Source organism: Amblyraja radiata, chromosome 34 (assembly GCF_010909765.2).
Source record: "Amblyraja radiata isolate CabotCenter1 chromosome 34, sAmbRad1.1.pri, whole genome shotgun sequence".
Taxonomy (NCBI): domain Eukaryota; kingdom Metazoa; phylum Chordata; class Chondrichthyes; order Rajiformes; family Rajidae; genus Amblyraja; species Amblyraja radiata.
Genome location: NC_045989.1, coordinates 17176859 through 17201915, shown reverse-complemented (window position 1 = coordinate 17201915; position 25057 = coordinate 17176859). Strand labels below are relative to the sequence as shown.

Below are 25057 nucleotides of genomic sequence, written 5' to 3'. Positions count from 1 at the left end.
GGCACAAAGTTCAGTCAGTCCTCCTCCTTGTTCACCCGTGGTCGGGGCCATGAACCCTCCGTAGTCGCCGCTACGGACAGCCCGATGTATAGGCCCTCTCATCGGGATGATTGAAACTCCGACGTCGGGACGGTCAAACACACTCCGCGGCTTGGAGGGCCCGAATCGGCGATTTCTTACCGGAGACGGCGGCTTCAGGATGTTGTAGGCCGCAGGCTTGTTTTAGGATCCCCGGCAAGGGATCCCAGGCTCCGGATGGTGACTCCACGCTGCGCCCGTGGCTAGAAGCTCTGCAGACCGCGGCTTCAGGATATTACAGGCTGGTGGACGGAGCTCTTCTCCGGGGATCCCTAGATCCGGATGGCAAGTCCATGCCGTGCCCGTGGCTAGAAACTCCGCAGACCATGATGCCAAAGTCACGAGGCCAGCGATCAGAGCACTACTCTCTGGCGACCCCCGGCAACGGTTCGCCCGCTCCGGGGTGGAAAAGTCCACGCTGCGCTCGCTGCTGAAACTCCGGGCCAACTCAGGGAAAGGCCACTCCAATCCATGGTGTTAGGCCGCGTGGGAGGCGACATGGAAAAAGTCGCCTCTCCGTCCTTCCCCCCTTTCCCCTTCCCACCACCCCCCACACACGACAGACCAAGAGACACTAAAACAAATATTTGGGCACACTAAAAAAACCAAAAAAAGTCAAAATAACGAACACGCTGCTGGCAGGCCACTGACCGACTACAGATGGTAATGGATCTGTTCTTGGTTCTTGGTTTCTTGGTCCTCCAAAATATTCCAAATGGAATTTAAACTGGAGGTGTAGTTAAACTGTACCGTGCAGAGGTTATGGGAGTGTAACTTGGATGAAAGATTGATTATGGTTTACCGATGGTCGTTCTATTTTGCCATTTTTAAGAAGCCCTGGTGTGGATTTTCCTCTGACATTTTGCGGTCTTCTCCAGAGAACTGTCAAACTTGTTTAAAGCGCCACAATCAAAGGGACATGACCACAAAATAAGGGCCAGTCATTTGAAAGTGGGAAATGTAGAAATCTCTCATAGGTGGTGAAAGTCTGTAATTCTCCGCTCCCACTAGTGCAGAGGACAGATCGTTAGATCAGTTCAGTTTAATTTATTGTCAAAGGTACCGAGGTACAGTGAAAAGCTTTTGTTGCGTGCTATCCGGTTAGCGGAAAGACAATTGCGCCATTACAGTGTATAGATACATGATATGGGAACAATGTTTTGTGCAAGGCTCAAAACATGGAGAACATACAAACTCCAAACAGAAGGCACTTGGTGCAAAGCAGCAATTCGACTGCTGCACCACTGTCCTACCCTACTGTTGAATTCAAGTTGACTTTAAGGAAATCAGTACAATAGATTCTGTTCTGGGTTATCGACATTTCAGTGTCAATTTTTTTTATTTTTTTTATTCGTTGTGCTGTATTTTGTAATTGTTTAATTTTTATCTGGATAGTGCCTAATATTATGCCTTTGTTTAAGAAGGGCTGCAAAGAAAATCTATAGAGCAGCAAGCCGAACATGGACACAAAGTACACGAGTAACTCAATGAGCAGGCAGCATGGATAAGTGACAATTCAGGTCGGGACCCTTCTTCAGACCCGACCTGAAACGTTACCCATCCATGTTCTCCTGAGATGCTGCCTCTCTCGCTGAGTTACTCTAGCACGTTGTGTTCTTTTTTTTTTGTAAACCAGCATCTTCAGTTCCTTGTTTCTACAACTAAACATCTGTGGTAGGCAAGTTACTGGAGAGAATTCTGATGGATAAGATGTACGTGCATTAGTACAGGCAGGGGTTGATTGGGGATCGTCAGCAAGGTTTTGAGTGTGGTTGGTTTGTCTCACGGATTTAAGTGTTTTAAAGAAGTGAACAAGAATATTGAGGGTGCTGTATGACTCCATGTCTTAAGTTTCGAATAACATAGCTGTCCTTTGTATTTTAAATGAAACTTGTATAGCTTACCTTTTAAGGTAATGTTTTAAAAGATTTCAATAATAAGTTTGTTAAGACATGTATTATGCTTACTGGTATGAGTTTGCATAACTCAATGTGAAAGAAAGTTTGGGGGGAAAAAAGGATTTAAAATTAAATTAGGCAGCAGGAATGTGTGCTTTTGCTATATTCTTTTTTGATTTATTTGTCTATAAATTTTATTTCTTGATGTAAATGAAGCTGCTTAACTAAAAATCCCATGATGAATATTTCACAATATGCATATCTCACCTGAGACATGTCTTTACTGGAAAAGTTAACAATGAAATTAGCTGACAAACTCTTGCCATTCTGCAGTGCTGCAGTAAAGAAGCTGATTTATTTGCATGTAAAGATTTCAACATCTGAAAGTTTCTTAATGCCAACTTTGTGGAGCTGGCAATATTGTGAGGCTAACTTGTCTCATTTTGGCTGTTTTCTTATTAGGCATTTCAACCTGAGAATGAAGCGAGACACCTCTTTATTCACAGACGATTTTAAAGTGGAAGTGTCAGGTGAAGTGCTGAATTACGATGTCTCCCACATCTACACTGGGGAAATCTATGGTAAGATTGTTAATTGTAAACCAGAATAATTGTACGGTGTGTGTGCTACACAGATTATGTGTAGATAGATGCAGCTGTTTCAGTGATCAAAATCCAATTTATTGCTTTCTAAAATTTCATCCTTTAGTCGTGAAAGTAATGGTTTTGTCAAAAAGAAAATGAATGGGAATATTATGAAAGCAAAAAAGTGCTCACTGTCCTAATTTAGTGTCACATCATCCAATTCTTCCCCAATAACTGCTTAAATAAATTTATTTCCATGGGATAAATATGTATTTTATGATTAAATCTTTGTTATTGTGTTGGACAATTTTCTGCAAATGCACTTAGTTGCATGTTCTATACATTAAAAATAGACCCAAGCATTAATTGTGGTTTCAGGTGCAGTTAGTTTTTCTCTAACCTTAAACTATTACCATTAATCTCATTTTAAATACATTTTTATCAGTGACTTGAATAAAATGGTAACATAGATCATTAGATTTAATTCTTAGGACAAAAATAGTTGTTACCTAATTGCACAGCTAATTAAAAATGAATGGTTAGGAAGGTCACACATTTAATTCCCAATTTGTACTCTGTTAGCAGGTACTGTGAATACATTCCAAAGGACTATGTAAACCATGATTACACCTCTGTGATTATAATCTGATAGCTATCGGAATATGCATATCCATGTATCAGGTGAAGACTGGATCAAGGTCATTCAGTTGCATTCACAATTCCTTATCCTGGGAATGGAAAGTTGTGTTACATTTAAATAATGCTTTATGTCACAGTAGTTCAAATTCTACTGGCGTATTTCATACACAGCAGTGAGATCAAAGTGAAAAATGTGCGTTTATGGGGAGGAAATGTCTACCTTAAAGATATTTGTTACACGCCCATCATATGATAAGACCTGGACTTCGGCTCCTTTCGGGAAAGCAGTTGCTTTTTTTGCCTGTTTTGAGTGGAAGGTGGTGACACTAGTGGGTTATTTGCCTTCCCCTGGAAATCTCACACCAGGCAGATAAACTGAAGAAGGATCCCAACCCAAACATCACCCATCCATGTTCTCCAGCGATGCTGCCTGACCTGCAAAGTTACTCCAGCAATTTATGTCATGTTCTGTAAGATAAGTTGATCTCAACCGTGAAGGAAATAAAATCTGTCCCTGCACACACCCCATCACTGGATTGGGAATGCAGCAATGGGGCCTGGTCTTCAGACACTGGTTGGAAGCAAGAATTTTGCGATAAGAACTAATGCCAAAAGAGTGGTACAGACTCTCCCTCACAGCGCCAGAGACCCGGGTTAGATCCTGACCTCGTCGCTGTTTTTGCGGAGATTTCACATTCTCCCAGTGACTCCTTCCTCTGGGTGCTCTGGTTTCCCCGCACGTCCCAAAGACGTGCGGGTTTGTAGGTTAATGGGCCTCTGTAATATTATCCGTAATGTGTAGGCAATGGGATAACACAGAATTAGTGTTGATGAGTGATCGAATGTTGGCATGGACTTGTTTCATGAAGGGCCTGTTTCCATGCTGTATCCCTAAAGTTCATAATTTATATATTAAAAAAAAAGGCTTGTCAGCAATATATTTAAATTAAAACAAGCCAATTAAAAGGCGACCAGGTATTTAACTCAACCATACGGACATTACCACTTATAGGGTAGTAGCACATGGCAGAAGATGGCTGCAGCTCCGCAGCAGCTGGCAAATCCATCCTGCAGGTCTCCCAGTGTTCATCTGTATGTACAGAGCTAGGCACTGACAACCTGGAGAGGATCGGTACTTGGGTTATGAGTGTGAGCCATGAGATTTAATTGGATTATACCTCATGAAATGTGAGTCAGGAACAGGAGTGGGCCACCTGGCCCTTCAAGCCTGCTCTGCCGTGTAATAAGCTCACGGCTGATCTGATTGTAATCACAGTTCTACGTTTGTTCTATATCCATGGTAGTAACCTTTCACCCCCTTCCTTATCTCTGCTTCAACCTTAAAAAGATAATGAAAACTAAATCTTGGAATATTTTTAAGAGTTCCAAAACTTTAACGCTCAAATAATTTGTCCTGAACTGTCTTAAAAGATTTGAGAAAATGGTTCCCCTTGTGCTGGATTCTCTGACAAGGGGAAATGTTTTCCCAACATCTGCCTTGGCAACTTCCCCTCAGATTCTTGCATGGTTTGGTTAAGTCCACTCCCACTTTAAACTCTGGACACAAGCAATCCATCTGGGATGTTGTGTTACAGTTGTACAAGATGTTGTTGAGGCTGCATTTGGAGTATTTTTCAGTTTAGGCCACCCTGTTCTCAGAAGATGTTGTGAAGGTGGAAAGAGCGCAGAGAGGATTTGAGGATGTTGCCGGGACATGAGGGCCTGAGGTATAGAGAGAGGTTCGGCAGGCTAGGACTTTATTCCTTGGAGCATAGGAGGCCGAGGAGCGATCCTATACAGGTGTATAAAGTCTTGAGGGGAATAGATAGGGTGAATGGACAGAGTTTTAAACCCAGAGTAGGGGAATCGGGAACCAGAAGACATAAGGTTAAGGTGAGAGGGGAACGATTTAACATTTTTACATGAAAGATGGTGGATCTATGGAACGAGCTTCACCTAGGAAGTAGTTGAGACTCGTACTATAACAACATTTGAAAGACACTTGAACAGGTACGAAATGCTTGGAGGGATACGAGGCAGATGTGGGCAGGTGGGCTAATGTGGATGGGGCATTAAGGTTAGCATGAGCAAGTTGGGCCAAAGGGCCCGTTTCCTTCTGTATGACTGACTCTCGACCTGATCATCCTGGATGGGACAGACTGTATGGAATTACTGATACAGTCCCTTCAAATAACTGGACTGGGGTCCAGCAGCATTGCCTCAGCTTTGACTGGACTGAAGGTGGTGTCATGCAGAGGCCCTTTCTGAGCAAATTGGGGCTAAAGCTTTGCTAGCTGGGAAAAATGTGCATGATTTTATATTAAATGTCTCAAAAACTTAGCAAACTATTCAAAGTGAAGTAAATAATTAAAATTTCAAAATGAGCAAATTAAAATCTTATAAGCACAATAAACTGCATTAAAATTAATTGAGCTAAACATGTAGGCACGGTGGCACAGCGGTAGAGTTGCTGCCTTGCAGAGCCAGAGATCTGGGTTCGATCTTGACTACGGGTGCTCTGTCTGGAGTTTGTGCGTTCTCCCCGTGACCCGTGTGTGTTTTCTCCGGTTTCCTCCAATACCAAAGACGTACATGTTTGTTGGTTAATTGGCTTAGTATAATTTTAAATTGTCCCTAGTGTGTGTGGGATAGTGTTAGTGTGCGGGGATTGCTGGTCAGCGCAGACTAGGTGGGCCGAAGGGCCTATTTCTGTTGTATCTCTCAACTAAACATTGCAAAATAGTCATGAAAATATCTTTTGACTGGATTGTGGATTGAAGGTGGTGTCTTGCAGAGGCCCTTGCAGGGAGGGTGGGAGAAGAATAGATTGGGCAAAGGGAATACCTCTGGGCATACCAAATTTTCCCTCCATAATTCTGATGGTCTTAAGCATAAAACGTTAACAGTTGCTTCCTGACGGCCTCGGTGATTCCAGCATTTTCTGTCTTTGTTTAATAATCATCTGCAGTGTTTTTTGTTTAATGACTTCACCAAGATAGTAACAATGGGCCGAAAGCTCAAAAAGGTCTGAAGCTCCAATCCCATCGCCTCTACTTGACGTGTTACTCCTTTACTTGACTTGTCCTGGTGAAGTGAAATTAATTCTTAAGTTTATATTTTATTCATCACTTTAATTCTTCTCATTATCCAGTTAGTCCTAAAGTGTTGTTTCAAAGGTGATAGATTATGACTTTTTAAAGGATACACCGTGATAAAATATTAATTTGAAATGGGCGCAGATTTAAACACAACTGGGGACTCTATTGTGGATCCTATCTCTTATCAGAGGATCTAACATGTCACAGGTTGTTATTTTATCTATTTTGCTGCTGGGAAACCTCATTACTTGTTGTGTTGGCTGAACATTAATGGCCTTTTTGATGTCAAACGAACAATTTTAAGGGCTTCAATTATCCACAGTTAATAGATGCTGTTAACCCAATGGGAGGTATACATGTTAGAGTTCTTAATGCCTTTAATCTTGCCGATTAACGGCAAAAACTGTTGCCGTAAAAAAAAAAAACTGTCTTCATCTTGAATGCAGCAAGTAGCCACTTGCTAAGTCCCGAGTGCACCCCAGAAGTTCCTTGAAGAATAATATGTGAAACAGCTATTTAAACTGAGGCTGCCTTGGGTCTTAATCCTGTACTAAACCTCGTAATAAAAATTAATCTCGTCTGTATTTTTAAAATTAGACATGTGGGCTCAATGCTATGTTTTACTTGTGCATTGATGTTTGAAAATAAGCACGGTAACGCAGCGAGTAGAGCTGCTTTCTCACAGCGCCAGAGACCCAGGTTCGATCCGGACCCTGGATGCTGTCTGCGTGGAGTTTGCATGTTCTCCCTGTGACCACGTGGGTTTCCCCCCCCCCCCCCCCACATCCCAAGTACATCGGGGTTGTAGGTTTATGGGCCTCTGTAAATTGCCCCTGATGTGTAGGGAGTGGATGCGAATGTGGGTTAACTTCGAACTAAGTGTGGATGGGTTATCAATAATCAGCATGGACACTGTGGGACGAAGGCCCTATTGCCACGCTGCACCTCTAAACTAAACTATTTCATGAGTGCTGTACATTTTGCTTTGTTATTGTGAAGGACTTGGAAGAGACCAATGGTATAAAGTCCACTCTAAGTTTAATATTAGATTACAGAATATCATTAATGGGTCAGTCCTTGCATTGCATCCTTGGAAATAGCCATTGGTTCTTGGGAGCCTGAAGAAAGATGTGGTAACAAACATGTCTTTTTAATTGAATTCGTTTGGGGCTTTCCCAAGCCCTGCATCAGAAGCTTATTCCCAGACCATCGTTAATTCGACAAAGGATAAAAACACTCCAAGATTTGCAACTCTAGACAAATCATTTGACATCAACTTTGCAATGTACCCTACCCATAGGCAGCGTGCAGCAACAGCACAGCAGGTTGAGCAGCACCTAGGGAGGGGTGGGGAGGTGGGGTGGGGGTAAGATGATTTGGGTTGAAATCCTATATCGGGTTGCTTCCAAGGTGGCACCCAACCGAGGTGACTATTTGCATGCTAGCCACAGAAGCTGATCTACAATCACATATTACAATTGCTCTACACTGTTAAATCTCTACTCCTACAGAAACATTTCTTACTTTAAATATGCTACCCTTGGACTATCTTTGATTGGACTTTACTGGCTTTGCCTTGCACTGAACGTCATTTCCTTATCATGTATCTATACACTGTAAATGGCTTTATTGGGATCATGTACTGTCTTTCCGCTGACTGGTTAGCACACAACAAACGTTTTTCACTGTACCTCGGTACACGAGACACGAAACTAAATTAAAACCAAAGGACTGGGTTGAGACTTAAAATGGATGTCTCTCACTTGTAAAAGAGAGAGAGAGAGGTAATTGGACTGAGGAGCGGTGAAGGCTGATGGGCAGATGGAGTAAGGAAGGGTGGGTGAAAGTGGAGATAACGGGAACACACAAGATTGCCAGTCCTTGATTCTTTTAAGGAAAGTGATAATGGGAGCATTAGAGGAGATGGGCAGATTGGGCCTCATTTTGGGGAACAAAGTGGGAATGGGACTCTGGTGGGTAAAAATGTGTGGGTAACATCTTGATGGAACCAGGAGGGGGAAATGGGATAATGGTATATTCGGGGAGGGGCAGAGCGGTGAGTGCATGGGAAAGGGGATACAAATGGGAGTGCTGGCAATGGATTGGAAGGAGGGAGCGAAATGCAGAAACCGAAAGAAGCAAGGGTTACCTAAAATTGGAAAATTCCAGGGGGTTGTAGTTATTTAGATGGAATACGATGTATTGTACCTCTATGCCTTGGGCCTCTTCCTTGCAGCAGATTAGGGCAGGGGCAGTGGTCAGTTTAGGAATGGGTAGACTAGTTGAAATGGAATGCAGCCAGGAGCTTGAGATGGGCATTATTGACAGAACAGTCTTCTGCAGACCGATTACTGGTCTGCGTTCCATCTCGCTGAGGTAGAGGCTGCATTGGGCACACCGAATACATTATTTGCACATTTAGTAAACTCAGTCAATTAACAGAATTGAAAATGGTAGAAAATATCTGTTAATTTGCAAGCCAACAAATTTCTCCTGCTCACAACTTTTCTATATTAATAACCTGTCAACCAAGCACCTCTATGTATCTGGTACCTGCAATAACCACAAAAATGCAATGTTTTTAAAATTAAAATACCATGTATATTATACTCATAAATTGTAATAACGATGGAAATTAAATATTTTACTCAATAGTCACCACTGTTATGATGAGTTATACTTAGATTTTTTTTTCCATTTATTGTGAGCATAAATGTTAATCAAGAAATTCACCTCACTAGGCTTCTGGTAGAGTGTATGCCAAAAAAATGAAATCAAAACTAATTGTCATGACTTTTCTTGTTTAAGGTGAGAAAGGATCTCTCAGCCATGGCTCTATAGTAGATGGTCGGTTTGAAGGCTTCATCCAGACCCACCAGGGTACTTTCTATGTTGAACCAACAGAACGATACATTAAAGACCGAAAGCCACCTTTCCATTCTGTGATCTACCATGAAGATGATATCAGTAAGTGTTTTCTCCCTTTATGCATAATTGAAATTGGCTGAGGGACAATATCTGCCTTAATTTCTTCAAAGGACCGGATTATTTTGGCAGCTTGTGGATATACCTATAAATGTTTACAATGCATTATTTAAATTGAATTTGGATGTAACTAGAAGAATTTGATATCAAATAATTTGTTGAAATTGATTGGAATGTTATTGTTATTAATATGCTTGATATTAGAAATTCATTACAAAAGAATATGGTTTGACAAATTGTGGAAGTTCTAGAGAGTATTATTTGACATCACTTTTTAATACTACTGGCTAGAAGCTAGTATTTCCTCACGTAAGGAGTGATGTAATTGATACTGCAGATTAAAAAGTGTCGACAGAATAACGAGCTGCTTCCTCTTGAGTGAATGAAGAACAAGGAGACAGCTGTAACATTTGAAGGAAGAAACTGCAGATGCTGGATTAAACTGAAGATAGACACAAAAATCTGGAGTAACGCAGCAGGACAGGCAGCTTCTCTGGAGAGAAGGAATGGATGATGTGGGTCTCTACCCTTTAAAATTTGAGCCAGGCAGTTGCCTTTATTAACCTATAACTCTCAAAACGTGTGAAGGCTAGGACTATGAAACATTTCAAAATTGAGTCATTGTTTTGTTAAGCAAGAAAATAAACCAATTGCATTTTTATGGTATTATCATTTTCTGTCCAGAGCATCCTAAGTGTTTAGTAGTCTGTGAAGACCTTCTCAAAATGTGGCAGTATAGAAAATCGTTGTCCATTTTGGGTAAGGCCAGCTAATATGCATTTAGTGATGTTGATTGAGGAAATGGTGGCCATGACATTAGTGAGCATTGACTATTTCACTTTCAAAATAGTGTCAGTGTTCCATTTCTTCTTGCCCTACCGGAATATTATTTTAGAGATACAGCGCCCACCGGGTCCGCGCCGACTGGCGATTCCCGCACATTAACACCATCCTACATCCACTGGAGACTTTTTACATTTACCAAGCCAATTAACCTACAAACCTGTACGTCTTTGGAGTGTGGGAGGAAACCGAAGATCTCAGAAAAAAACCCCATACGGTCATGGGGAGAATGTACAAACTCAGCACCCGTATTCGGGATCGAACCCGGGTCTTTGGTGCTGTAAGGCACCAACTCTACCGCTGCACCACCGTGTGCTTTGTTTTCATGTATACTGACGATTCCTTTCATGTATCTGTGAAGAAAAAGATGGAAATTTTCAGATTTTGTTGCATGAGCGACAAGCAACAATTCAAATGAAACTATGGTGTTGTGACAGGTTTTTATTTCAAGAGACAAGTCACGAGTATTTAATTATATGTATGCTTACGGAAATTCTTATATGCTACAGCTAAACAAGCCTGTTAATACATTAACACGTGCATAAATATATAATATAAATTGATAATAGGAATACTAGGTAATCATAAAAGTGCAAATCCAAAATACTTTCCCTCCTTCCTTTGCTGCATAGTGCTTAAAAGAAAATCAGGGGTATATCCAGGGGAAAAATCTGGTAGAAAACTAAAATATTACATTGAAAAGTGAAAATCCTGTTAACTAATATGAATGTTCAAATTCGTGTAATGTAGTAACTATAACCTGTTGCTGGCTTTATATATATTTCATAAAAAAGTAGTATCCTAAATATACTGTTAAAAAATTGGTATGGTTGATTAAATGGTTAATTTATAGAACGGATTGTGGCATTTTGTATCAATCGCAGCATTTCTGATATAAACAGGCAGCTACAAATCATATTTGTTGTGTGCTGTAAATCATTTAGAGTACCATCACTAGGAAAGCATTTGTGAAACTGGTTTCATAACTCTTTAAGTACTATCAATCTTGTAGAAGAATATTGTTTGAACTCAAATGGCATTGATATTAGTATTGAAGATAGACACAAAATGCTGGAGTAGCTCAGCGGGAATATCAGGAGAAAATGGATAGGTGGCTTTTCAGGTCTGGACCCTTCAAACTGAAGGAGAGAGGTGAAAGATACAAAGTGATAAAAGGCAGGACAGATCAGGCTGGTTACAGATGACCTCTTGCGAGGAGGTTCCGTGAAAGACAGATTGTTGGATAGATGTGAGCCCAAGAGGGATTCATAGTTTAGACTTTAGAGATACAGTGTGGAAACAGGCCCTTCGTCCCACCGAGTCTGTGCCAACGAGCGATCACCCCGTACACGAGCACTATCCTGCACACTGGGGACAATTTATTTGTAACCAAAGCCAATTCACCTACAAACGTATACATCTTTGGAGTGTGGGAAGAAACCGGAGCAGAGAAACCCCACCCTGTCACAGGGAGAACATATAAACTCTGTACAGACAGCATCCGTAGGCAAAATCGAACTGTGGTCTCAGGTGCTGTAAGGCAGCAACTCTACCATTGTGCCACTGTTCCACCCTGTGAACAGTTAACAAATATTTAGTGGAGGAGGGGGGGGAAGGAAACTTGTGCAAGGTCAGCAGAGGTTCAGGGGGAGGCAGTGGAGGAAAATAAGGGGGGAGGGGGAGGAAGGTGTTGGAGGTGGAGAGGGATGGGAGGTGTTTGCAGAGGTTTCCTAAAATTGATTTCAAATGAGCTGTAAATTATCCAAGTGAAATACGAGGTACTGTTCCTCCAATTTGCACGTGGCCTCGTACTGGCAATGGAGGCCCAGGAGTGGGAATTGGCAAGGAAATCAGTGGTTTAGCAACTGGAAGATTCAGTAGGCCTTTGCGGAATGTAAGCAAGTGTTCAGCAAAACGATCGCCGAGTCTCTGCTTGGTCTTGCCGATGTACAGGAGCTCACATCAGGAACACCCGATACAGTAGATGAGATTAGAGGAGGTGCACGTGAACCTCTGTCTCACCTGGAAGGACTGCTGGGGTTCCTGGATGGAGCCGAGGAAAGGGGTAAAAGGACAGGTGTTGCATCTCCTGCGTTTGCAGGGGAAAGTACCCGGGGAGGTGGTGGTTTGTGTGGGAAGGGGTGAGTGGGGAAGTGTGTCAAACGCTTTTATCAATTACATGGCTAGGGTTTACAGTGAGAAAGAAGATCTGAGAGTTAACCTTTTTGGAGGTGCTGGTTATCGGGAACATGCTGCCAGTGAAGTGGTAGAGGCCGATGCAATTACAATGTTTAAAAAGCATCTTAATAGATAGGAAGGGAGCAGAAGGGCACAGGCTTAATGCATGCAAATGGGATTGGCCGGGGTCGGAGCTCCAACCGGCGCCGCCAACATATTTTTGTTTACATATGTCTGCTCAGAGGATGTAGGTATCATTAGTAAGGTCACCATTTATTTCCTATCCCCAGTTGTTCTTGAAATGAAAAAGGACACAGAGTACTGGAGTAACTCAGCAGATCTGGCAGCATCTCTGGAGAACATGAGTAGGTGACATTTCAGGTCAGATTGTAGCGGAGGGTGGGGGGGGAAGAAATCTGGGAGAGAGGAGAAGCACAACAATGGTAGGTGATGGGTAGAAGCGGGCAAGAGTGTTTTTAAAAACTGACAATGTGGTTGGAACAAAGGCCAGAGATTAAAACCGAAGGTGTGAGACAAAAGGATTGAAGATTGTGAATTATGAATCCAAAGGAAGGAATGTAGGTGGAGGAGGAACGGAGAGATGAGTCAAGGTGGGGCACAGGGAGGTGGAGGGGGGGGGGGGGGGGGGGGGGAAAGAGAGCAGAGTGTGGGGGAGAAGGGGGAGTAGGTCGCCGAATGGAGGTGAGAGAAGGTATATGGACATTTGTTATCTCTCATGTGGTTGCAGTGGAAAGCACCTGGGGTGGGATTGGATTGAATGGGAAGTGATGAGCAAACAAAGCAGTTGCAGAGGGAGCGGTCTCTATGAAAGGCGAAAAGGTGTGGAGATAGGAAGGTGTAACTGGTGGTGGGATCACGTTGGAGCCGCCAAGCGCCCGAGCGGGGCCGAGCGCCGAGCTCTGGTTGTACCGCATCCTGCGCAAAGCCGCGCACCTTCTGTATCTGGGCTTCACTGTCTGGGTTGTCAATAGGCAGGGGACCAGTGAATGTGAGTATTGGAGCCACCGCCTTCAGGACAGAGCCAAGGCAATGGTAGGTGCGCCATGTTTGTGAGCGCCGGTAACTAGGGGCCAGTGCTCCGGGTGGCGTCCTCGAAGGGGCGGGATCTATGTGAACATGTGGTGGATGTGGCCCGCCATCCGCTCACAGAAATGCGTACTACCCTCTATGCAGAACAAGGTTGCCGACCCCTGTTGGAGGGTATGGTTGCAAATTGGTGAAGAAGGGTAATGAAACTAGATTTACTCAAAGATTCTGATTAACTGGATGGGATTGTTTAGGATTGATTAGTTTAGAAAGTTTTAGTTTTAGAGATACTGCATGGAAACAAGCCCTCTGCTCCTTGCCGACTTTCGTTCACCCCTTCACACTTGTTCTATGTTATTCCACTGCCTCCACAGTGGACACAATTTTACAGGTGCCAATTTTACAGGCACCTTGAGACAAACCTGCATGTCTTTGGGATGTGGGAGGAAACCGGAACACCCGAAGGAACATGCGTTCGCAAGGAGAACATGCAAACTCCACACAGACGGCACGCAAGGTCGGGATCAAACCAGGTCTCTGGCACTGTGAGGCAGCTGCTCTACCAGCTGTGCCACTGCTGCTCCTTACACACCAGTAGTATGCAAGGTGCAGCAGTGGTCACAATCACTCACTTTTTAAATTCTAGAATTATGTAACCAATTTAATTTCCCCAGTTGCGGTGGTAAACATGAATGTCTTTGAACAATTAGTCTAGGCCTCTAATATTGCGAAAGATTATTTACTTCAGCGACATAGCATGAATGCCGAGCTGTATTCATTGATTACAGCTCGGCATTTAACACAATCATCCCCTCCAAACTGGTTACCAAACTCGCAGAACTGGGTCTCTGCGCATCCCTCTGCAACTGGATCCTCGACTTCCTCATCCACAGACCGCAGTCTGTTCGTATTGGTAGAAATGTGTCAGCCTCGATAACAATCAGCACGGGAGCACCTCAAGGCTGCATGCTCAGCCCCCTGCTGTACTCACTCTATACCCATGACTGCATAGCGAACCACAGTGCGAACTCCATCAAGTTCGCTGACGACACCACTATTGTGGGACGTATCACTGATGGGGATGAGTCAGAATACAGAAGAGAGATCGAGCAACTGTCCATATGGTGCCAGCGCAATAACCTGGCCCTCAACACCAGCAAAGCCAAGGAACTGATTGTGGACTTTGGAAGGAGTAGGAGGGGGACCCACAGCCCCATTTATATCAACGGGTCGATGGTTGAAAGGGTCAAGAACTTCAAATTCCTGGGCGTGCACATCTCTGAAGATCTTTCCTGGTCCGAGAACACTAACGCAATTATCAAAAAAGCTCATCAGCGCCTCTACTTCCTGAGAAGATTACGAAGAGTCGGATTGTCAAGGAAGACTCTCTCTAACTTCTACAGGTGCACAGTCGAGAGCATACTGACCGGTTGCATCGTGGCATGGTTCGGCAATTTGAGCGCCCTGGAGAGGAAAAGACTACAAAAAGTAGTAAACACTGCCCAGTCCATCATCGGCTCTGACCTTCCTTCCATCGAGGGGATTTATCGCAGTCGCTGCCTCAAAAAGGCTGGCAGTATCATCAAAGACCCACACCATCCTGGCCACACACTCATCTCCCTGCTACCTTCAGGTAGAAGGTACAGGAGCCTGAAGACTGCAACAACCAGGTTCAGGAATAGCTACTTCCCCACAGCCATCAGGCTATTAAACCTGGCTCGGACAAAACTCTGATTATTAATAACCACTTTCTGTTATTTGCACTTTACCAGTTTATTTATTCATGTGTGTATATATTTATATCATGGTATATGGACACATTTATTTGTTTTGTAGTAAATGCCTACTATTTTCTGTGTGCTTAAGCAAAGCAAGAATTTCATTGTCCTATACAGGGACACATGATAATAAACTTACTTGAACTTGATAGCAAAGATTTTCTTGAGGATTGGATATGTTGAGAGTGGTTTTAATGCAGCACTTTTTTTGGTGAAGAATGAAATGTTAAGTTTTCAAACAATATGACGAACGCCCTTGTGGTAGCAAAACCTGTTTCTCTGGTTGTATTTGATACACTAATTCTTTCACAAGTGCCCTTTTACAGTTTGACTTGCAGCATGAATATGTATTTTGGGCAACTTTCTCACGTTTTCCACTCAGGAAAGTGTAGATCTGGATTTTGACCATAGGCTGTTATTTGACTTCAGTGAGTTACATTGTGTCAGATAGTCAATAAAAGACTAGTCAAATGTATTCTCGTTCTGGTCATTTACATGGAGCAAAATGAATCTTGAGCGTATATAATCTAGAGTAAAATCAGTGAAGTTGCAGAGTGTTTTGGTTAGTGAGTGAGGCATAATTAAAATGAGCTATTTGAATAATAACCTCTGAAGTATCGTGACTCTTTTCCGCCTGTTAATTGATTGTGACTTCTTTTGAATATCTAATTGCATTAATGGTTTGTGCTTTCCGTTTCTATTTGAAACTTGTAAGATGCTGCAAGACTGAGCCAACGTGAAAATATATGAAATACTTGGTGGGCTGACCTTACACACACTGCTGGGGATAGAAGAATGTACCAGCCACTTGATTTTCAATTAGCAAGTGGCTGTGAAATAGATCAGTTTGCATGTAATTCAGGTAAACCTAACAAGATGTTAATGTACAGGAAACCAGCCAAGACTACAGGAAGCCTGAAACAGGAAGTTTGACTTTAACATTGTTTTTCAACTCCTTTGAAACAATGTGGTATGGTTGTATTACTCAGAATATTGTTTTTCAACAGATTTAAATAAGATGCAGTTTTTGAAGAAAACACTGACCTTGTGAACATTTTGGCAGATTGTTTCTGTTCGGACTTAAACTAAAGGGGGTGCAGAAAATGTTCACAAGGATGTTGCTGGGATTGGAGGGCTTGCATTGTAAGAAGAGACTGGAATTATTTTTGTTCTGGAGTGAGGAGGTTGAGGGATGCCCTCTACAAAGGCTTACAAAATTATGAGGGGCATAGATAAGGTAGATGGTCTTTTCCCGCAGGTAGGGGAGCCTAAAACTAGATGGCATAGGTTTAAAGTGAGAGGGGAAAAAATGAAAGGGGACCTGAGAGGACTTGTTTAATGGTGGGTATATTCAACATTACAGCCCCATGTCCAATAGTCATTGAGTCGTACTGCATGGAATCAGGCCCTTTAGCACAACCTGCCCATGCTGACCAAGATGCTCCATCTACACTAGTCCCACCTGCCTGCATTAGGCTCTTTCTAGCATAACAATATCTTTCCTATAGCAGGATGACCAAAACTGAACGCAATACTCCAAATGTAGCTTGACCAACACTTTGTTCATCTATAACATAGCACCGCACCTTCTATACTCAATACTCAGTAGATACATCAGCAAACAGTTACACAACTAATGTGGTGTATCCATATCCCATCTGCCACATGACCTGCACTCCAAAATAAGTAGCCTTGCCACCCATCACCTTCTTCCACCTTCACTGCTAAACCAGCTTACTTTCTCTTGCTCAGGTCTGCTTGAGGCTCCTTCATATGAAATATGAATTATTTTTCTTCAAAAATGAAGATATGCGTTGCTTTGTTGAGGAATTAGCAATGGAACTGAATTCTGCATAAACATCATCCTTTCTGACCAAATGATGAAAGAAGTTATTTGATAAAGCAGCTGAAAATAGCTGGCCAGTCATTCCCCTGAGGAACCCCTGCTGTGATGTGCTGGGGGCAATTGTGACTATTTGTAGCCAATACGGAATCGCAAGGGCACAAACCAGGAGCAGAGTAGCTCTTCAAGACTGCCACACCATTTAATATGATTTGGCTAATCTCTGCTAATCTCAACTCATCTTCTATGCTATTTCTCCATACCCCACTTGCTTGATCTATCAAATATTTATTCTCCATTTTAAATACTTCAGCTTCCACTCGCCGTGGGGCAATGTTTTTGAGTGATTCATCGCCTTTTGTGAAGTAATTTCTACATACTTTAGTTTTAAATAATTGGCCTCCTTTTATTTAGTGGTTGTCTCCTTGTCTGAGCCTGTCACTGATGAAAACATCTCGACATCCACCCTGAAAAATGCCCCTTATGATCTTGAATGTATGAATAAGATCACCCCTTATTCTTCTAAACTCAATGAAATACATAGCCAAAACATTTATTCCCTTTTAATGGACAATTGTCTCATCCTGGGAATTAGCTTGGTGAATCTTCTTTGTACTGCCCCCTCTTACTATTATATTTTTGGGGTAATGGGATTAAAACTGTCTATAGTATTACAGATGAGGCCTCGCCTACACTCGACTGCAACAAAACCTTTTTTTTTAACTCGATCTCTTTGCAATGAAGGATGAACTACTGATTGCCTTCTTATTTACAATGAACTTTGCCTGCTAGCTTTTATGATTTGTGTACTGGAACGCGTAGATCCTTTGTACTTCACTCACTGCAAGTCTCTCCATTTAGATAATCTGCCATTTTATTTATCTTACTGAAGTACATGACCTTGCACTTTCCACATTAAACTCCCATTTCCAGTGCTTTGTCATTGTGTCCTTGGGCAAGACTCTTCACCCACCTTTGCCTGTGTGTGAATGTGTGTGAGTGATTGGTGGTGGTCGGAGGGGCCGTAGGCGCAGATTAGCAGCCACGCTTCCGTCAGTCTGCCCCAGGGCAGCTGTGGCTACAGAAGTAGCTCACCACCACCACCGAGTGTGACTGAGGAGTGTATGAATAATGCGATGTAAAGCGCCTTGAGTATTCTAGAAAGGCGCTATATAAACCCCACCATTATTATTATTATTATTATTTGTCCATTAACTAATTCTATCAGTATCTTGTTGCCAAATCACTCTATCCTTATTTCAGCATGCCTTCCACCTATGTTTTGTATCTTTGACAAATTTTGAAACAGTGTTAATCCTTTCATGTCGTTAATGTAAATAGTGTACAATTGCATCCCAAAAACTGATCCCAGAGGTACTCCACTAGTTACCTCCTTCCAGACTGAAAAGGACCTATTTATTCCAATTGTTATCATGCATCAATGTTTTTAATCTATACCATGTAATACACCACCTCTGGTGCCATGGGCTTCCAGTTTATACACCCCAACTTAATTGGGTACACATAGTTGCAGCCGAGGAGATTTTCAGTTCCTTAAACCACGTCCCAAGAGTCAAATGTCTATTTCATATTGACATGGTAGCTGGGACATGTTGGCCGGTGTGGGCAAGTTGGGCCGAAGGGCCTGTTTCCGCACTGTATCACTCTGTGACTCTATGAAGGTGATATGTAAAAAGCACTGTTTATATTTTGGCATGAAGTCAGCAGAATAGCCCTTTCAGTTTTGTTCCATAAAGCCAAAAAAACATTCTTTGATGTTGCTCCTGTTTTTAAATTATCACAAACAGTATTCGGGTCATGTCTATAGAAAGAAAATGGGGTCAAATCCCATTTCTGTTTGCAGATAAGTCAATGGTAAAAGTTGAATAAACCCTTTTTTTTTGGGTGTAATCATTTCCATTTCCTTCAAGTACCTTATTTCCAATTACTGAAAATGTATTACTCCAGTGTTCTTGCCATAAATTTATTTTGATGTTTCTGAGGGACATTTTATTGTTCTTTGATTGCATGTGCTTTGGTGTGTGACTGCTGCTATTGCCAGATAAAGGGAGCTTTGCACCTTTTTATTTATGGCGTATTCTTTACACCCACCGTCATTTTCAAGCTATAGCTTACAATTAGTCTCACTAAGGCAACTGCTGATGATTTGCATTGCAATGTGCTGCCTTTCACTTGTGAAACAAGGACTACATTCTAACAAGTATGTGATTATGTTGTCTGCAGTGAAAAGAATATGTTCAGTCTTCATTTGCAATGAAGTCAGAAAACCATGCATAACAGCTGCCTTTTACTGAGTATTGGGCGACGGGGAGATGTCGATGTGAAAGTGTTTCAGTTTTGGGGTTAAACTATTTGGTCACTGTCACATGAGCTTCTTTAATTTCTGAATTCTTCTTTGCCTTTTTTGACAAAAGGTCAGACTGGTTATGTATGAACAGTAGTCAGTATAAAGAAGTTTTTGTAGAGGGAGATCTCTAAACACTATTTTCCAGTACAGAGTAATAAAGCAAAAACAAGTTTGTATTGAAAGCTTGAAATCTTTTCTGTCCAGCTTTCTGTCCACGAGCTACATTGTGGAAATTGACCATCTTATATCATGGTTATGCTTCTACAAAGTGAATAAGAATTTGTGACGTTGGATCAGAGGTTGCTGGATCGAACCAATGTTTGAATACTGCATATATGAATTGAACAAAAAATACATTTTTGCCTTTGATCGTTTTTAGTTTGGAAAGAATGCATGTCATTGAATGCTCTTCTAGGATCAAAGAGATATTTGGTCCAGCAAGATTTATTTTTTAACTGTGAAAATGTACAGTGGCACCTGATTAATTCAACAAAACTGTACTTTGGCTTGGCACCCACTATATATTTGAATTTTGGCTGTAATTGGAGAATTAATGTGCAGAAAGCAGCTTGTGATCTAGTTGAATGGAATTGTTTGTTGGCATTGTACAATTTCAGCTGATGGCAAGCTAGACAAGAAAAGGCTTACTAATTGTTTAGGGAACCAACTGAAAAGGCATTCTCTGTCCCTAGATGTTGAAAATCATGATGAAGAACAAATACTTTTTCGCATTTGATGCAGGCCTCGACCTTTTCAACAGAATCAATGGCAGAACGAAAGGTTGTGCTGTAAGCTCTGTAAAACTTCGTGGATTCGGATAAGACAACATATTCCTTCCTTCCTGCACTAAAAATACTAGCTGATCATGGCTGTGCCTTCTCCTTCTCCTTCTTTGAAATTTCGTCCCATCTCGATTGGTTAATAGCACCAATGAGTGTTTTTCTTTCGCCACACATACCTGGTGGATGGATTCAATAGTCACAGTCGCGAACACTTGAATTATTCTAGTTTTAGCGTGTCTGCTTTCATACAGGGTGCACCACTCATCAAAACAGTGGCAGTCCAGAAGAATCATTACTTCGATACAGTGGCTGTTGCCTACAAAGAGCAGTTTTCCAAATCCGATTATGGAAACTGCTTGACACTGTCTCTAAATTCTTCCAAGTTGTAAAAGTGGAAAATTGCGATGTACTAAAGTTCACAAAAATGAATGAAATGCAGAGAAAATGGCTAAAGCAGAAACGAGGATCATCAAGTGATAATCAAATAAAAATATAGATTCTGAAAATCTAACATAATAAAATGCTGGAAATATTCAGCAGGTTGGGCTGCATCTGTTGGAAGAGTTGCTAAAAGAGCCTTTGTCCTGATTTGTTGTATATCATTGTAGAAGTTAACAGAGATTCTGAGAAGTCAGTCTTCACTCAAATTGAAGTTAAAAGGATTAAAACAGCAAATGTTTTTTTAAAGCAATACATCTTTGAAGTGAGTGAAGTTTTGACATCCCAGCGATGGATCTGTTCACATTGTTTTTCCATCATGTCCCATCTATCATTCCTGAAAAGCAAAAGGCTAGTTTTGCATGTATTATGTGATCTTGTCCTACACTCAACGTAATGAATTCAAATGAACATTGTCTTGCTGTCATGCTGAAAGGAGTGGTTGGAGTTCCAGTTGATTCACTTATGGCATGTACCAGACTGAAGTCTGTTTCTGGAATGATATCTAGTAATTATCTGTATCCAGTGTGAAGACTTCCTGTGAAACAGATGATGTGCATCACAAGGGCGCAGAGTCATTACTGCCGTCTTCAGTTGCGATCTGAATGAGTTTTAATTTGGAGAAATGGAGAAATCTTTTAGGGCAGAAGAGTTTTAGATGACTATATTTGAAGGTAAAATATCTGTATACAGCAATGCTAACAAAATGGGGAAGGTCCAACAAATCAATCTTTTCTGTTTTGGAGAGGGTTGGCATGGCAGACCTAAATTATACTCCTCCATTCATGGTAGCTAATAATATAGTCATTTTGTGGGTTGATTTGTTTGCCAAGAATGTCAAAGCAGTACCAGATATCCATAAAGAAACTGTTATGAAAGTTAACTTATTATCTAAAATGTCAATTCTGCTTTCTACAGGCAGTATTTTTGGAGCTGCTTGTGTCTTCAGCTGGACTATTGATGACAGCAATTCTGAAAGTGGTTGGATGGTTTTGTTTTGGATCTATTCCAAGTTCCTTGCCTCTTGATTTTTGTCTTTGGTGTCTCTCGCTGCGACTGCAGCTTTTTACTCTTATGGCTATTTGAAACGCGCCAAACTGCCAAGGTAGCTATTTTGTAAGCTCATGGCACTTTGGAATGTTGGCATTGATTTCATTTGCAGATGGTGCCATGCTCCCCATGTAGAAACGACTAAAGTCACAATTTAGAATTAAAGTTGTTTCCTTCCACATTTATGCTTGATTTACCCATAAAGACTAGAAATAACAAAATCTGGAGGAAAGTCAATCTGCAAAATGTGCTTCACATTCAGTAATGTGGTGGTGATAAAAATTATGATTTGGCATGGATCATAATATTTTCTGCAAGAATTGAGATGGAAGTATTTTGATCAAGTCATGTCAACTGGACACACAAATGAAATGAGGCAGTATGCAGAAAAGTATCTGTTTTTATTGTCCCTATAGAGAGCAGCTATTTTGTCAGATAATGGCAATATATTATATGGTTGACTTGAGAGATGTGCTTGAACCCATGCATGTATTTTGTGTGCTTTATTTTGCACATAGAAGTAACTAAACACTTGTTGAAGATGGGAGTTGATGCCCTTGCCAAAGTACCCATTGCAAGAGGTGAATGTGGGCATGAAAGTACAATTTAAGCAGTTTATAAAAGAAGAGTGACTCCTCCCGACATTACAGCTTGTGGTTTGTATGTGATCAACCCTAAATTATACTCCTGGGTGTCACAACTGCACAGTTAATGAGGTGCTGTCTGGATTTTGAGCTGCATTAGAGGAGAGGGCTCTCAGAATCCATTCAAGCAAATAAACAGCCAGCCAGATGGCTCTCAACCTTGTATTTTACACGAGATACTGATTAAAGAAGTGTTGTGAAAGTGACTAATGGCGTCACAAAAATGCTAAAGGTTTCATGCAAATGTTCTTTGAGTTGAATTTTTTGTTATTTTCCACTTTGCAGTTTCAAAATTCAATATGTTTGAAGATTAGTTTGGGCACCAAGCAGTCCATTTTGATTTTCATCAGTGTAGATTGTGCTGGAGATTGTTACTTGATGGGTTTGTGCAAAATGTGGAATAGGATTGTGTACTTGCATTAGTCTCGGTAGTGTATCTGATGATCTTGTATTAGGCGCGCACCGTATAACATTTGTGCATCAACCATTCCACACAATCCAGTATTTCAGCAGAAATATAATTATGATGCAGTTTTGGAGGTATGTGGGGGGGGGGGGGATCTAGCAGTACATCGTGGAACTTTATTGTGCTTTTTATCATATAAAGGGACTCTATTCTGATAGTGGGTGTCCCAGTTGGGCACAGTGCTGCAGGAGCTCTAGTTCAGTCTTGTCTGTGTGGAATTTGTATATCTTCCTGTTGCTGCATGGATTGATTAAGTTATTTGGTTACTGCAAATTGTCCATTGAATTCAGACAAATGGTAAAATGTGGGGAGAATTGAAGGGAATAGAGGGAGAATAAAGTGAGCAGGGTAGGATTAATCTAAAAGTACCTTGATGGTCCTTGATGATCAGCACAAAGTAGGTGGGCTGAAGGATCTGTTCCTGTGCTGTATTGGCTTTTGTGGCTCTACAGAGGAGGGTGCTCGAATGCTTTTCAAGGTCCATAGCAAAAATCCTACAGACCACTCCTGCTAAATGCAATGGGCTGACGTGTAGTACGCAACGGAGCGGAACGTGGGCCTTTTTTTAAATCCATTTCCGTAACCGGACCCGACCCGACTCGCAGTGTAATCAACGTTGCGGGGGAACAGTTTGTGTTAATAAATTAAAATTCTGAAAATGAGGAGAAGATTTTTACCAAATAATTTTTATTTTTACAAGGATGTTTCCGTAACCGGCTTCCGTCTCCGCACTATTATCCTATGGGATCTTAATTTACAGAATTGGATCAGTATTTCAGCAAAGATTCAACAGTGATGTGTAAAAACTATTTCTGGTGAAATGCTGGCTTTATCTCTGCCTGTCTAGAAAAAAAACACAGAAATTTATGGCATGTGTGATGGTAATGGTTTGAATATTGGCCGCTTGAATAACAATAGGGACATGTTACTTCATTGCAAAGTTTGTGTCCTAATAAAAACTTGTAAAAGTAATGAACCACTTTATGGTGATTTGTAATTGACAGATTCCATGTAGCTGGTTCTACAAAAGGAACTAATTTATTTCGGCAACAATAGAGATCAAGCAAACACAGACTTGGTTGGCTGAAGAATAGCTTCTTGATGTTGTGTTCGGACACTAGGCTATCGTATGAAGCAATATTTTATGAAGGCTCCAGGTCGATGGAATCGGGGAACCCACAGAAAGCTTGGCAGACAGCGTAACCATTAAGGACATTGGGCGCTAGGAGTTGACCGGTAGGAGGGTGAACTGGGATAATACTTCCAGCACCTTCAGGGTAGGCTGCAGGAAGGACTCCCAGGACACAAAGATGGCTGAGTGAGGAGAGGGACGTCGGTTTGCGGGAACTTCTCCAGTACATTGAGTGGGCGGATGGACCGGAATTTGGACTTTGAATAATGCCGCCTAAAATGGCGGCGCCCGCGTGTGTTATATATGCAAAAATAATTTAACTGTGCAGTTGCATATGTGACAGATAAAGCACTAATGAGGCTATCATATGAAGCAATATTGTATGGAGCAGGCAGATGTCTTGCAGTTCTTCATATGTCCTGTTTTTTTGGGGTTTTTTAAACGATTAAGCTCAAAACTGGCAAATTTAGATGATAGTTCCATCTGGACCCCTGTAAACTTAAAAATAAAGCAACGCCCTGCAACTATTCTTTCAGAAACATAGCAGAGGTTACAGGCCATGTGTTTTGTGGGTAAAGCGTGGGAGTAACTGTTTTGCATTAAGCGGAATTATTCCTCCATCCAAGTACACATGTGGTTTCTTTGAATTAGTGTGTCATGAACCAGAATGTGGCAAATATTAATGTAAAGCTGCATTTTAATGCCACATTTACATTCCAATTAACATGACTGCAGCACTAAACTTGGAAAATAAAAGGCATGATTGAATAATGGCTTAAAGAAAACGTTTGATAATGGATTAAACTGTCATCAAGTAAAAATTATCTGTAGCTCTACATAGCAGTGAGGGAAGCTGACCGTGCTTTCCCCAGAGTCTGTTTTTTAATCAATCTGCCCCTGTCCCTGAAACTTTTAATTAGATGATGAGTCCAAGGGATAACTTTCTTGAATAATATTCCAATTAAATCATTGTAAATTATCAACGGCAATTGCTTCATGGACAGTGAGGTTAATTTATTTTTGAGGGGTGTAGAATAATATCAGAAAATCATGGACATGTATGCATTGCAGGGTTGGATGTTGCCCCGACGCTGGCTGTGGTTGTATCTGCAACAAATCTCTTTGAATAGCATATTTGTGAAGTCATTCCTTTTGGTGTAAATAACATTTGCATATCAAGGCAGTAACTTTAACTGTGAATTAGTC

At 41.5% G+C, this 25057-nt stretch overlaps 1 protein-coding gene across 1 annotated transcript in view; it reads left to right on the top strand.

Annotated features, from left to right (window-relative positions):
- Window positions 1-25057, top strand: part of adam10 (ADAM metallopeptidase domain 10) — a 95237-nt gene that overhangs the window by 39217 nt on the left and 30963 nt on the right. The window contains exons 3-4 of the mRNA XM_033050636.1: window positions 2439-2557; window positions 9106-9264. Of these exons, the coding sequence (XP_032906527.1) occupies window positions 2439-2557; window positions 9106-9264 (278 nt within the window). The remainder of the gene's footprint in view (window positions 1-2438; window positions 2558-9105; window positions 9265-25057) is intronic.